The sequence below is a fragment of the Lygodium microphyllum genome, chromosome 2 (assembly GCF_053477565.2).
Source record: "Lygodium microphyllum isolate KBCC chromosome 2, Lygodium_microphyllum_v1.1.10, whole genome shotgun sequence".
In the NCBI taxonomy this organism is placed as follows: domain Eukaryota; kingdom Viridiplantae; phylum Streptophyta; class Polypodiopsida; order Schizaeales; family Lygodiaceae; genus Lygodium; species Lygodium microphyllum.
Window position 1 is genome coordinate 134,957,084 of NC_141136.1, and position 15,492 is coordinate 134,972,575.

General features: G+C 37.8%; 1 protein-coding gene across 1 annotated transcript; it reads left to right on the forward strand.

Moving 5' to 3' along the window:
- Positions 1-10,216: 10,216 nt before the first annotated feature.
- Positions 10,217-13,759, forward strand: LOC148040356 (uncharacterized). The gene has a single exon (XM_087698732.1). It carries the CDS (start codon positions 10,433-10,435, stop codon positions 12,701-12,703), a length of 2,271 nt encoding a protein of 756 aa, XP_087554858.1. The 5' UTR covers positions 10,217-10,432; the 3' UTR covers positions 12,704-13,759.
- Positions 13,760-15,492: the final 1,733 nt, after the last annotated feature.

The following is a 15,492-nucleotide window of genomic DNA, read 5'->3' on the forward strand; positions in this document are numbered from 1 at the left end:
TGTATCGAAGTAAAGACTTTGATGTATATGCTATAATATTTCTTGAGCTACATGTATTGTCATATAATCCATGCATATTTGCTTATAATTGAGCAAGAACATTGCTTTTTGATGTATTGTGGTGGTCGCAAGGAGATCAGTCTACTGATGTGTGCTTCTAAACTTTTAGAGGCTATTATGTATTATATCTATAAGAAAGTATTGATGCAATAATATAATATATTAACTATATACAATGCTTTTCACAATGTTGAGATAGTGATATATGCATTATTATTGAGCAATGGTTCATTTTCTATCTTTTCTTAGCTATGTTATACTATTGGGCAACGATGCAAACATTCTGTTAATTTGATGGTGCAATTTATTGATTTTTTTCCCAAAGCACTTAAGACCATTGGTTCTGTTATACTACTGGGCAACGTTGTAAACATTCTGCTAATTTAATGGTGCAATTTATTGAATTTTTTCCCAAAGAAATTAAGACCATTGGTACTTTATAATTTTGAGCCAAACATAGAGGGACTTCAAGAAACATTTGGAGTGATCACTTAATAATTCATTATTGTTTTGCACAAATGGCTTTACCATTTGTAATGGATAGAAAATTGTATAACAACTTCAATTTGTGAAAGGAGTGGATCCAAGATTTCCTTATTCAAAAGACATTTAAAAATAATAGATATCTCTGAAGATGATTGATGGGAGCTCAATACATTAGCCAAATCCACTATTAGGTTGCATTATAGAATCTATGAGTTTTATAGTTGTAAATGAGACCACTACACATGAGTTATGGAAAAAGTTATGTGACAATTGTGATAATGAAATTTCATCTAATAAGGTGTATCTCATGAAAATTTTTGAGTTACAAACGAAGGAGGGCTCTACTATCACCTCCCACCTTAATGAATGCAACATCATATTTAGTCAAATGCTAACTCAAAAGTTAAGGTCTAAATACAATCTTTTTTCTATGCTCCTTGCCTACATCATGGGATACCTTTAGACTAGCCATTAGTAATTCAGCTCTAGATGGTGAGTTTAAGTTTATGATATTATGGGCATTTTATTCATTCAAGGGATACAAGACCAAGGTAGAAATGGTTAAGCATTGGCAACTTAAGAAGGAAGAGGCAAAAATTAGTATAAAGACAAGAACCAGTACCATGGTAGTCATGCAATAAATTTAGGTCCAAGAAAGACATTGAATGTTTCCATTATGGTAAAACATGTAATATCAAGAAGGAATATTACAAATGGAAGTGAGAAAAAAAAGGTAAGACAAAGGAGAATAAGGATATTGACAAGAATGAGTGTAAAGGAAAGGTAAAGATTGAAGAAATAAAAATAATGAGTGCATAATGATGATGGCAAACTACTGTTTACTTCTACTCTTTTTGCATATACACTAGTTTCAAAAGATTGATAAAAAATCTCAAGATTGGACACTTGATTCTGGCACATCTTTTTCATATTATTAGAAAAGCAGTATTGAGACTACCACTCCACGTAAACTGACTCCCAATCCCTCCTTTTCTATCAATATAATCTAAGATGTAGATCAATCCATCTTGGTAATGACTATGTATACAACATAGTTGTTGTAAGTGATGTGCATTTTGTTTTTTAGAATGGATGTACCTTTACTCTTTGCAATATATGCTATGTACCCAAGCTTAGTAAGAGATTCATTTCTATTGGTCAACTACATGACTTGGGATACTCTATTACTTTTAGAAGTCAATCATGGGAAGTCCAAAGGGATCATTTCTTATTGGTAAAGGAGCCAAATGTGGCATTGTGTATGCCTTGTATGTATCTTCTATAAAAATTTAGGTAAACAAGTAGCCAAATGTATCTTTATGGCATCACTAATTGAGACATACGTCTAGAAAAGGAATGAATATGTTGTCTCAATTGGGCTACTTACCTTCTCTTGATTTTTTGAATATTTTTATTTGTGATTATATATATATATATATATAAAGCATGTGTGTTCTACCCAAAAGAATATGCATGATTTATATATCTAGGCCTATATCTACAAAGTTTATAAGGGGGAACCCTATTTTATCATATTCATTAATGATATAGCTAGGAAAGTGTGGACTTTCATTATGGTGGGTAGGAAAGATGAAGCTTTATCTTCTTTTTGAAAATTTATGGCATTTGCAATAAGTTGGACACTTATAGTTATTGGATTATATCAGGGCTTCACTCAATTCATGCAGCAAAGATATATATTCAAAGTAATACTACATGTTGTCTAGTAACCAAGCATTTATACACCATGAGAAATGCTAGAATATTAGTTGATTGTCCTGTTGAAATGTGCATTGAGCTTTCACAAATGAAAAATATGGAATCACATAATGTTATGAAGAATGCGCCTTATGCTGAGCAACTTCAAGAATTAAAAGATCAGTTGTGTGCGGCTAGCGTTTGGTTCTCCACCAAAAACCCCAACAAGGGCTTTCTAAGACAAGCTCTCAAAGAGTACCATGGCAAGCAATCACATATAAGCTTACCTTCTCTTTTTGTGAAGATTAGTGTGATGCTCTTTCTTTTGTTCTATGCTCACTATTTTGATCTTTTTTTTGCAGAGATTTGTGGCATACATTGGAGAAAATTGTGCATTTAGAGATTGCCATATGATTGTTAGCTCCCAAGAAATATTTAATAGTTGGATCAAAATCATGAAGAGATACTCCAGAGGTGAGCTTATATCCTAGGAGGAGAGTTTGAGAAAGAAGGGAATGCAACCTTCTCCTGCTACATTTTGTTGCCTTATGGGTCTAAAGGATGGAGACATCCTTACACTACAAGAGGAGATCAATGAAGTTCATATCCTTTTTCTTAAAAACAAATGGGATAAGGAAGATATGATTGACATGGAAACAAGGGCTAAGCAAATAAAGCAAGATAGGGTCCTAAAGGAGGAATCAATCACTCTTTTCAATGCCTCAGTTCTAGAAAGTAGTGCTGTGATGAAGACTTGGGAAGAGCTTGTTGATGACTATGATATCAATGATGAAGTCTACACAAAGATTTTAGGCATTTGCAATGATTGGGTATCAAAGAAGCTCACACGTGGAGTTGATGTAGGTTCCCTACCAAATGGAGCAAAAGATGTTGTGAACTTCCTAATTGGAAAAAAGCAGAGTGTAGATTGAGCTTCAAGTGGATCTCCAAACGGGCTTGCAAATGGAGTTGCTACTGTGACTAGCCACCATCACTCATGCAAATGCTCATGTTTGATAATAGGCGTTGGCATTTTTTAATGCTTAAAAGTGTCTCATTAATTAAATGTAATATTTAATGCATGATTAGGTCTCACCGTAACGTCCTTTTGCTCCTCTTAATTAAGTTATTGAAGCAGGTCTTGCAAAACAAATATAATGTGTTTATAGGAAAGCTAAAAGTTGGTATGGTGATTCTTTTCCATAGCTCAATCTGGTGCACAGATCGGGTGCCATATGAGCGTGTAGTGAATGCTGAAAGGTCCCCAAGAACAAAGAACTCTACAATTCTTCATAAAAAGCAAAAGAGAATTTGCATGACATGAGACAAAAAGACAAATTGGATGCAATCTCCCCCCATGCCTTGTGTGAGTGCTTCACAAGGCATGTATTTATAGATTTATTTATCTTTAAGCTCAAAAATAGCTCACTTTACAAATAGCATGCTTTTTGGCTTTTGTGTTTACTTTTGTCCAAATAAAGAGTAAGCGGGCATCCAAAAGTCGCGGGTTGTGTCCAAATACAAATATTAGGTAATGAAATATTTAACCGAGTGCCTATGCGCATACAAGATAATAAATGTTTTGTCAAGTGCTTTAATAAATAAGAGTACCTAAATAAATATTGGCGCTATGCCTTTAATGATAAGGCACACACCCATAAAAAATAGTAAATCTTCTAGGCATTTTGAATTCAAGCCATCACCTTGGTGCTAGACATCAACTGAAGCATTCACAATTGTTAGAAAATAATAAGATAAAACCCAACAAAAGTGAATACCTAGCAGTCTTCAGCTACAAATAATTAAATAGGTTGGAACTCTATCCTAAACTTAATTCAATTCGAGTGCGCACTCTAAACTCATAAACGTCCATTAATTTGATATGTATTTTGTGGAATCATCCACGTGCACATTAAATTAATTTGATGCCCGAAAAGGACAGGCGTCCCCATCATCTTCTCACACAAGGAATCCACCTTGTGTACGAGCCCAGAAAAATAAATATAGTTTTATGAAATCCACCGTGGAATAAAAGCCTCACAAAATCCACCATGGAATATGCCTCCTGCCATCACAATCATTACCATGGAATATGCCTCCTGCCATCACAATCATTATCATGATTCCTATCATGGGGTTAAATAGTCTGTATCCATTAACAATACTCAAAAAATCAATATTTGAAATCCCCCCTTTGGTCCATTTCAATGGGAGGCACGTACCAATGCATCATCAAATTTTGAGGTTCAAAACATTTCATACATTCCATGGGATCAATCGGAAGATTTTATATATAGTGAGTATCAAAGAAAGGATGCACCAACACAGTTTCACTAGCAATGGACATCAAAGGTTGTACTAGGAAAATTATTACATCCAAGGACATATAGCCATATGTGGCTCATTGGGTAAATCCATGCTTCCTAAGTCTAATGTGACATATTATAAGCAACACTCTTTTTTTTCAATGTGTCATACTTCACACAATGCTATGGATTGTTTGATTTGACCATTTGAGCATTGTGTAGGTATTGATGTAGCTTTGGTCCCATTGATGCTTGTGATAACCCACCATCAATGAAACCACAAAAGAAGGTCGACAAATGAAGGGTGGAGTCCCAAACTCATGCATTGGTTGTCAATGCCATTTTGTGGCTACATAAGTATATCTTTGGCCCACCATTTGTTGTTTGAATTACTTATAATATGAACATTTTGATTCTAAAGGAAATGTGTGCTACGGAACACTCCACACCAAATACTACAATAAAGGGATGGCCTTTGCACCATGGTTGTTGGCAAAAGATGTGATCATGGATTTGTGACATGCTTCATAAAGAATTCACCCCACAATAGGTATTGCAACATCACATATACACTATACAACACTATACAAAGGGGTCCTACAAATGGTACATTGAAGACCACAATGGATCATTTTCTTACATTATGGGATATCTTGAATATTTCAAGCAAGTTGGAAACCATTACTTTGCAAGTAAACCAAGATGATGCACGAAGCATGCATAGTTGGGTCCTTGCCAATAAGAGTCAGTCTTTTTTAAATCAATATTTTGAGCGACAAAAGGAGATGCATTTATGCTTGATGTGCAAACCGATTGATAACTAGAGATGGCAAAAACACATGGACATGATGGATTGGCAATGGATGCCACTTTCGGTACCAATAAGTACAAGATATTGTATCCAAAAAGAAATTGATGAACAATGTTATATGCATTGGATTGATATTGACCAAATTTATATTTTTTAGTTTCATCTATATAGACCACATTGATCTTTTGCAGTTTCATCTATACATCATCTTGGTGTTTGACTCACATCAAAATGGTGTCCCTTTTGCTTGGATCATTACATCATTGAGCACCATGACTAACATCCGAGGGTGGCTATTGGCCTTTCAAAATCGATTGCTTGATGCACAAAAATCATGGCAACCAAATGCTCTTATGGTAGATAATGCCCTTGCTGAAATACAATCTATTAGGTAAGCCATGTACAAAATCTTTCATTGACATTATTTGTCATTCATTATGCATGTCTATATGTTGCATCATACATGGAATTAGAAGTTGATTTGGTGGATGTTTTGTTATTTTGTGGTAGGGAAGTCTTTGGTGTACCAGTGTACCTTTGCATTTGGCTTGCCCATCAACCTTGGTTAAATAACTTCATCAAGAAGGTTTCTAATGCCTCAAAATGATCAAATATGTTCAGAGCCCTTGGTCAAATAATGAATATGGGAAGGCAAGTCAACATTGATCATGTGAGCATGGGGGAGCAACAAGCAATGGACCTTGTAGATGATTCCTTGCACACATATAGGGAGGAGGATGACTTTGTCAAGTACTTTAAAGACTAATGGATAGCATCAATAGGTAAACATTTTTGCCTTACAAGCTATTTTTTACCACTCTTATCTACCTAACTTTTTACGTTTTACTTTTCAAGGAACGTGGATTAGGTCAATTCACAATTTGCCACATTCAAATCAGGAGACAAACGGTAGTATTGAGTCCTATCATGTTATTTTGAAATCACAAATTCTTACTGGATGTAAGACAATTCATGGTTGAAGGGTAGATTGGCTTCTACAAAACTACTTGGCCCTCACCATTCTTATAACTGGTACAAGGATATGTTGAAGGAGGCATGATTCAAAAAATTCTTTAACATCTTAGACATTGTTGCAAGCTTTGTATGATGTGCGGAAGGAATCCCTAACGATAATGTAAGGTTCTTAGATGTTGAGCATAATGTTGCTTTGGTAAGAGCCAAAGTGGCAAAAATAACTTGTGGCACAAAGTGGAGAATGCAAATTGTGAGTGGGCATGTTGATCATGCAATTGGGCTTTGCATGGCAACCTTTGCAAACACCAAGTAAAGGTGCTAATGCTTGGTGGTTTGCACTCTTCCCATATTATCAAGGCATCCGTGGACTTGTACAACTTGTCCAACAAAGAAATACCATGTGAGTCTTTCTTTTGGTAATAGTATCTTTGATCACTTCTTCACAAGAATGACAAAAACTAATTATATGTTGTGAAAGTTTTGGCAAGTCATGGATTCTTGTGCCACATGGACCCAATTGATGTTGAGGACCCACTTCCAATGTCTCCATGTGGGGCCAATGAAGGTATAAAGAACTCCAAAGGATCATTGTAATATTTTTGTAATATAGCATTCAGTAATGGAAAGTGATACATCTCTATAGTTCTATTAGACTAGGTAAAACAATGCAAAAAATCCCGACATCAAACAAGTCTTTCATCACCCTACCATCCCCAAACCAATGGGATGATTGAGCACATGAACAAGACCATAAAATAGACAATTTCAATGTATGTAGACATGCTACATTAGTATTGGGATGAAGTGTTGCCATATCTTCTTCATGCATATAGAACAACAATATGTGAGCCAATTTAAGTCATCCCCTTTCTAGCATTATATATCCATGATGCAACATTTCTTCAAAATTTGTGTTAGTAAAAGTAAGAATAAGGAAGACGAAATAGATTGCTATAGTCACCTATCACAACACTTAATAATTAGGATCTTCATACACAAAAACCTACAAGCATCTCGTAAATAGTAGAAGAAGCAATATGAGGAAGGCAAAACAACACCACTTTAGAATGATGGTGACAATGTAACATTATGCTTTCCCATAAGAAAGAAGAACCTTCATGAAGCCTTCCTTCACAAGTGATTAGGCCATTCACACTCCTAAAGTGGATTCAAGAAAAGATATAACCTATAGAGAGTTAACAAAGGCACCAAGTTAATGGTCCATGTAATTTGGATTAATGCATTCTTCGAAACAATAGAGTTGGTGCCCTCATAAACCGATGCATCAAGTTGGTAGATACAAGGATGACAAGATCAACTTATGATATTAGTAAGCCCACATACATATTCAGTTTCGGAGGGGAAGGTGTGGCATACATGAAGTGCTAGGTGGCTCAGGCAGTTCTAATTGCTTAGGGAAGATAATTATGTGATAGTTTTTTAGAGAAAGAGCTATCTACACTGATATTAAGGGGAGGGGGTGAGGATGGGGGGCGGATGCCATGTGGCAGCCCCACTCTCTCCCCACAAAAAAGAAAAAGAAAAATGAGGATGGGTGCCATGCGTGAGTCACCCACCCCCCGTTGGTTGATTCTCTCTCTCTCTCTCTCTCTCTCTCTCTCTCTCTCTCTCTCTCTCTCTCTCTCTCTCTCTCTCTCTCTCTCTCTCTCTCTCTCTCTCTCTCTCTCTCTCTCTCTCTCTCTCCCCCCCTAGGCCCCTTCGAGACATACAGTTGGGCCTTCTCACCTTGTGATTTGATTGGTAATACATTGGCAACTGACTAATTCATTCATTCTCTCCCTCCCTCCCTCCCTCCCTCCCTCCCTCCCTCCCTCCCTCTCTCTCTCTCTCTCTCTCTCTCTCTCTCTCTCTCTCTCTCTCTCTCTCTCCACACCATCAGGCATTTTCGGCCTAGACTCAGAACTTGGAAGAGCCTCTGCGGAGCTAGAGCCAAACACACACACATACACACATCTATTACACTATACTATAATGCACATTATTATATATTTACAAAAACAAATTACTATGATAATTAATATATTAGACGTTAGATATATGTATGTTGGTGTTGATAATTTATTGTAGATATCATATACATAGATATTATTATTATAAAATATATATGTAGATATTTATAAAATGTAGATATTGTTATAGTAAAAATAATAATAATATCATATATTATGTATACATAGATATTATTATCATAAAAATATAATAATAATGTATAAATAAAAATTTATTATTATATATAATATAGATATTATATATATAAATAAAATAAGGTATTATAAAATATGTTAGATATTGGAAATATTAATAATGTGAATACACACACACACATGTAGATATGTGTACATATCTACATGTACATATGTATAATTGATAATACATAGATATATTTACATGTAGATATAATGGAATACTACAATTATTAATATATTTATAATTGTACTATGCATATATGTATATTATAAAATATATAATATGTATTATCATAAATTATTAATGTTTCTATATCACGTATGCATAATACATATATAATAACATAGCATGCACACACGCGTGTGTGCGCGCACACACACATTTATATATAAATATGAGGTTAAGGTAAAAAATATATTATATCCATATCATTAATGTATTTTAATCAAGTTATATATGTGTGTGTGTGTGTGCGTGCGTGTGTGCGTGCGTGTGTGTATAATATGGGAATTATATGCTATGTAAGTATAATTAATGTATTTATAATATGCTTATAATACATTAATTGTCTTATATTATGTGTGTATGTGACCCTTCACCAAGCTTAACTCCCAATCTAAAAAGATTGATCTCCCTAAGTTTTATGTCTAACCCCCAACCAGGCTTAACTACGTACCTAAAAATACTAATCTCCTTAAGTTTTGATTCCCTTTCCCTTGTGCCACCAAAACTCAAGTCATGGTCCCCTAGCTCCCGAAATGCCAAACCAAACCCGAATCCTAGGTCTCCCCAAAATGGTAATCCCTCTCTTAGACTTACCTATCCCATCCAACAACCCTAGCTTCCTCCCCCAATTCTAACCTCTCATCCCCTAAAATGCTAGAGCCCCTAACTTGACCTCTGCATGAACCTTTATCACCTACCAAACACTGAATGCTCCTCCCTCTAAACAAATGTAGAACATATAAAATATTATGATGGTATTCAATCATTCTCATGGTAAAAATATCTAAGTTGAAAAACACATTACAATCAAATATCATAGAGAATTGTTGGTAAATTTAAAAATATCTATGGCTTTGTTTCCAATGGGTGATGGCTAAATGTGTGTGTGTGTATGAGGAGGAAGAAATAGAAATAACTATTTGTATAGTTTATGGGTTGTTAAATTCGTGTAAGGTTGTAGGCTCAATGTGTGTGGATCATAAGCATGATATGATAGGTTCAATGTGAATAGAAATCAACATCAAATGTGCTTCTTTCTAAGAAGCAGCCATAAGGGCTCTCTAGAGATATATAGTCAAGGCTTCATCCTATTGATGTTGATCTTCCACTTCCTATATATTAGTGAGTGCCATATCCTCATATATTGCATTGTCTAAACTACCAAAGCTTTCAAAGCTCGGATTATGTTCCTTATATCAACCTCTCATGAATTCTATTGCCACATGAAACATGGGCCTTCCAACCCTGGTGTGAAGCACTAGCTGAATACCGGCTTTGCACCGGAAGAATCTAGGCACCAAGCACCTATAAGGATAAAGGAAGAGATAGAAATAGAAGAAAGGGTGGTTGTTCTTGTTTTATGGGTTTGTATATGTGTGTGTGTGTGTAGCTATCGTTGGATCATTGGCATGCCATAAGGTTCAAATTGTATTAGATCTTTACTAAGCCTTAGTTTAGGCAGGCCCTTCGCCTTGCTTTTTTCCTGCTTTCTCTTCGTTTCACTTCTAAGGGAAAATTAGGTCTATATGTTCAGGAAAGTTAGCTGACGCCAATCTCTACCTTCCCGTCATGAAAGACTTCAGTTTTGCACACCCCTTGGCTCCATGAAGAGAAGCATAGAAGCCACAGGGATGTATGATAGTCGCCGTGGCTCGTCTCCACCATGATCTGTCGACGATGCGTGCAATCATGGGTCTGCAATAACAATCGCTGCAGCAGGTATGGCTTCCTGGGACTTCAAGCAAGGTCGCAGATGCGCGTGCTCGCAGACATTTCTCCGGTCGCAGCTCCACCGAGAAGATGGCTTTTCAGCTCCAGAATGTGTCTATGCCTCGGGGATCCGGCAATCCTCAGTTCAGAGAGCAGGGGCATGGAAGATGCTCTTTGCTGCAGCGAGGTGCAATGGGCTCGGGTAGGAGCTACATCGCCTGATGTTGAACATACCGCAGGTCGGGATGATGTCGGAAGTGAAAAGGCTGCAGGCCTGGATGTTGGAATTGAAAAGGCGGCAGGTGGGAATGGTGGCCTGGATGTTGGAATTGATAGGACCGCAGGCTGGGACGGCAGCCTGGATGTTGGAGTTGAAAAGGCTATAAGCTGGGATGACAGCCTGGATGTTGGAATTGAAAAGGCCACAGCCCAGGATGGCAGCCTCGATGTCGGAAAAGACATGGGCTGTGTTGCAGCAGGAGCTGCCAATGCTGAATCTGGAGTATGTGTGGACATGCAACTCAAAGTGCTAGCTGGCAAAAACCAAGAAGAAACAGCAACCAAGTGCTTGGCAGACACGAACTGTGGCACCGTCTCCCCCAAAGATCAGACTTTTAAGAGTCTCTGCAAACTTCTGGAGCACCAGGGATGGAAGGATGATACAGAAGCCTTCCTTCAAGAACATTACGTGAAGCTTCTAACACATGCTTTTATAGTGAATGTGATCACGCATCAGAAAACAGTGACACATGCAGCCCAATTTTTCCACTGGGCCTGCAAACACATAGGCTATGACAATTTTTCATGTCATGCTCTTCTAAAAAGGTTAGGGCAGGGTAGGCATTTCACTGAAATGTGGGAGTGTCTAGATGAAATGAAAGCAAAGGGTGCACATGTAAATAGCAGTCTTTTGGCAGCAATCATCAAATCTTATGGGGTTGCTAACATGCCAAATAAAGCTGTAGGAGCCTTTGCAAGGGCACATGAGTACAATGTTGCCCTTAACACGCTTCTTTATACTGCCCTGCTTGGTGCATTCTTTACGTCTTGGTGTGTGAGAGAAGCCAGACTTTTGTACAGTAGAATGCTGGCAGAAGGGTTGGAACTGGACATGGAGGCCTGGTGTACCCTTACTCGTGGATTTGGAAAGATGGGCTATATGTATGATGCAGAAATATGCTATGTAAGCATGTGCAAGGAAGGTTACAAGCCTAGTATTGTTGTCATGAATGGATTAATTGAAGGTTATTGTGGCAATAAGTCACTGGGCAGAGCTTTGAAAGCTTTTTCTAGCATGCAGGAAATGGGCTTGACTCCAAATGTTCAGACCTTCAATCTAATAATTTCGTCTCTTTGCAAGGTTGGTAGGTTTGCAGAAGCTTCTAATGTTCTCAACAACATGAGAGCCATTTGTACCCCTACAAATGCCACTTACAACGTACTGTTACAGGCACTCTTAACAAAAGATGATCTTTCTAAAGCTCTTGAGTTTCTTGAAATGATGGAAGAAGAAGACATGACGGATGCAAGGAGTTATTCTTACCTTTCGATTGCAGTTAAACAAACAGAGAAAGTTGATGAAATATTACCCAAACTGAGAAAATTGTTTACCAGACATTGTTTTACCCAGCCTGAGATATGCAATGCGCTTCTTGGTGCTCTTTGCAAAAGCAGCAGACCAGCTGAAGCAGAGGCCTTCTTTGAAGTCTTGGTCAAGAGTATGAGAAATTTGGATTGTTCTTTGTATGCAACAATGATAAGCTTTTATTGCAATTTAGAGAAACTTGACAAGGCTTTGCAGCTTTTGTCTGAGCTGAAAGCCAGAGGCTGTGTTCCAACCACATTCTGCTATACTCCACTCCTGGGGGCAGCCTTGAAAGCTGATAGGATATTTGATGGGATGAATCTTTTCAATGAAATGTTGAAATTGGGTGTCCAAACAAATGCTATTGCATGTGATTTTCTATTGAGGAAACTTAGTGACAGAGCTATGGTAACAGATGCTTTGATGCTCTGCGATCATATCTTGGAAAACAATTTCAGTGTCAATAATGTTACAGTATTCTCATTTATGAAATGCTTGAGCAAGTCAGGCAGGATTAAAGAGTCTAACAAACATTTTAGGGCTTTGTACAATAAAGGTTGTCTGCTGAACACCCGACCTGTTACTCAGGCTTTGCAAGTCATGAACAAAATGAGCCCATACATTGATGGAGTGGCTTAATGCAGGGTTTGTGTGTGTGTGTGTGTGTCACTTTTGATGCTTGGTGCACACTGCAAAAGCAGTGCCAAGGTCATTGCAATCATAAAGGAGGGGATCACAAAGACTCCATGTGGTTAGTTTCTCCTACCAGAAATGTTTCTAGCGAACTTGGAGTAATTTGTCCATATTTTGATGAGAGATCCCATGGGCTGTTGCAAATTCAAGTTGAGCATATTTGGAGTGCAGCCTCAGAGTCTAAAGCTGCTCATTTGTAAAAGTCAACACATACCTTCAAGTGTTTGTGGTCATTGCATATATATCAACACTCTGATTGGATTTGCCTTCCTTGCTGTGATGCTAGCTTGGAATACGAAGCGTGTATCAATCAATTTTCTCAATTGTCTCTTGATAATGAATACTATCTGCAGTTAAGAGACCTTCATTAAATGCCTTTGAACAAATTGTATTGGACATTGAATACTGTCTGCTGTTAAGAGACTTTCATTGAATGTCTTTGAACAAATCATATTGGACATTGACACTATCTACAGTTAAGAAACCTTTATTAAATGGGTTTGAACCCACCATACATGACATTTGGTTGCAGAAGAATTACATGCTCAACCTGATACATACTCAACCAGATCATCCCAAGACTTCTAAGGACAGTCTGGACCATGTTATTTTTTATGCCAGAATGGGAATTGTCTACTTGACCATTGGGCTGTTCCCTCTCACCTCAAAATTGGGTCTGAGGTGTGTTTGGAGATTTGCCTTTGCAGTTGCCACTTTTGATCCATTTGTCAAATGCAATTTGAAAAAGGCTACAAAAACCTTATCACTTGATCTTTCACTGCCTTAACTGTGCTTTCTCAAGTAGATGAGCCTTTTGGAACACTGGATGATATACATAATTCATTGCAACGATGTCTGTTTTGCTCAGGCTACTGTTCATGTGATCATATGGCAGGTTGTTATAGGACCTTGAAGTAATGAGCTCTTTTGAAACTCCAAAACTCAACTTTATTTATGAGGGAAATGCATGCACGGGCTTGGTATGTGTATGGATGTGCTCATCTTCACTATCCTTTTGTGGGTCCCTATTCCATCTCTTTGTCCTGCTGCTGGAGGTTTTGATGCTAAGTTACAGAGTGGACTTCTCCCTGTAGGCCCACACAAGGCTCAACCAAAATTCCCTGAGTCACCACTCTTACTGAAAGGGGCCCCAGATTGTAATGCAAGAGCAGTTATATTCATGACTGTTTGTGCGATTGTTAACGTCAAGGATTGAGGGTGTGTTGACAGCTTTCCTTTCCAAAGTTATAAGACAGGAGTTTAGAGGAGTGTTCTTCATTGAGGGAAATGAGGTGGTCAGTTAAAGGAAGGGGTTTTGGATTGGTTGAGCACTAACAATCCACTGTGCTTTTGATGTAAGGATTAGTCCATAATACTCTAGTACATTGATGTCACATCCGCGGACATCCAAGATGGGCATCTGTAGCATTGGTTGCAGCCTTGGGTTAGCGACTTAGTGTGGACTCATTAAGGGCACCTTAGGGTTAGGGGAATGTGCATGCATTTATGTGATCACTATTCTTGGACTTTAGACTCAATGGCTGTAGTGTTTGTACACTAGGATGGTGCAGGCTGGTGGTATGAAGTGCTAGTTCTTGGGGCACGAGTGTGGTATAGTGCTTTCTTGGCCCCATGCTTGGGGGTGAGTCTGTTTTGACTCTGGTTGGGAGGTGAGTTTGATGTCCATTCTCTTATGGTCTCTATGTTATTGATACTTGGGCTTGTGTTGTGTCTAGTGCACGTTTCCATCTTAGTGGGATGCTCCATTGATATCAGAGCATCAACCTGCTCCTATTAACCCAAAAAGCTACATGAGGTTAGTCTAAACTTGAGCAATGTCCATGCTTGAAGTAGAATGCAAAGAGGACCCATCATGAGAAAAATAGAGTAATGGGTACCTAACCCTTTAAAGAAAATCCTAATGTGTGAAATATAAAAAGTGAATAGAGAGCTCATTCTTGTGTGCGCATTCTTTGAGTTTCCATTTTGTCTATAAGCTTCTATGAGCCATAGCTTGAGAGTAAGGGAGATGTGAGAGAGTGAGGGTAAAGCTCTATCTTCACTCCTTGCCATCTTTTTCTTCTGCTCTTGCTTCCATAGCTTGAGAGGTTAAGAGGTTGAGTGAGGAGTGTGAGGGGGAGGTTGAGAAAATCCTCTTCTTTTGTATCTTCTCTTCTTGGCTTGGAATAATGGTGGCTTGTGGGTGGAAGGAGAGGGAACATATTGAAGGGCATCACTTGGACTATATGAGACCGCCAATGACCACTCTTGCTTTTTTTACTACAACTGAAAGAGAGTGATAGGTTTATGTACTATAGATTCATGGGCTTCTTTACTTTAAATTATAGAGTAGGAGAGAGTGTATAGATGGTTTAAAGCTAGAGTTTGAGCTAATTATATGAGGTATTTGACTGTTGAAAAAAAACTAAAGAGTTCATCAATGTTCTATTGTCAAGCATAAGCAAGCTACCTCTCTCGTACGGGAGTCAATGACATACACAAAAGCATTGTTTGTTCATGAAATTGTGATGCTTGTGCTTGATGAGTTTGTTGTTATCTTGAGTACAACAGAATGGGACACTACTAGTGAGAGGAGTGGAGATGGGAGCCACATGTTACTAGTGGTGGGTACAATGAGAAGTGATCTTTGTCTGATGCTCATGCTTAGGATGTTGCTAAGGGTTCTATGCACGAGTTTTATTAGATGTTTGTTGGCAATTAGGTCTTGGGGATTG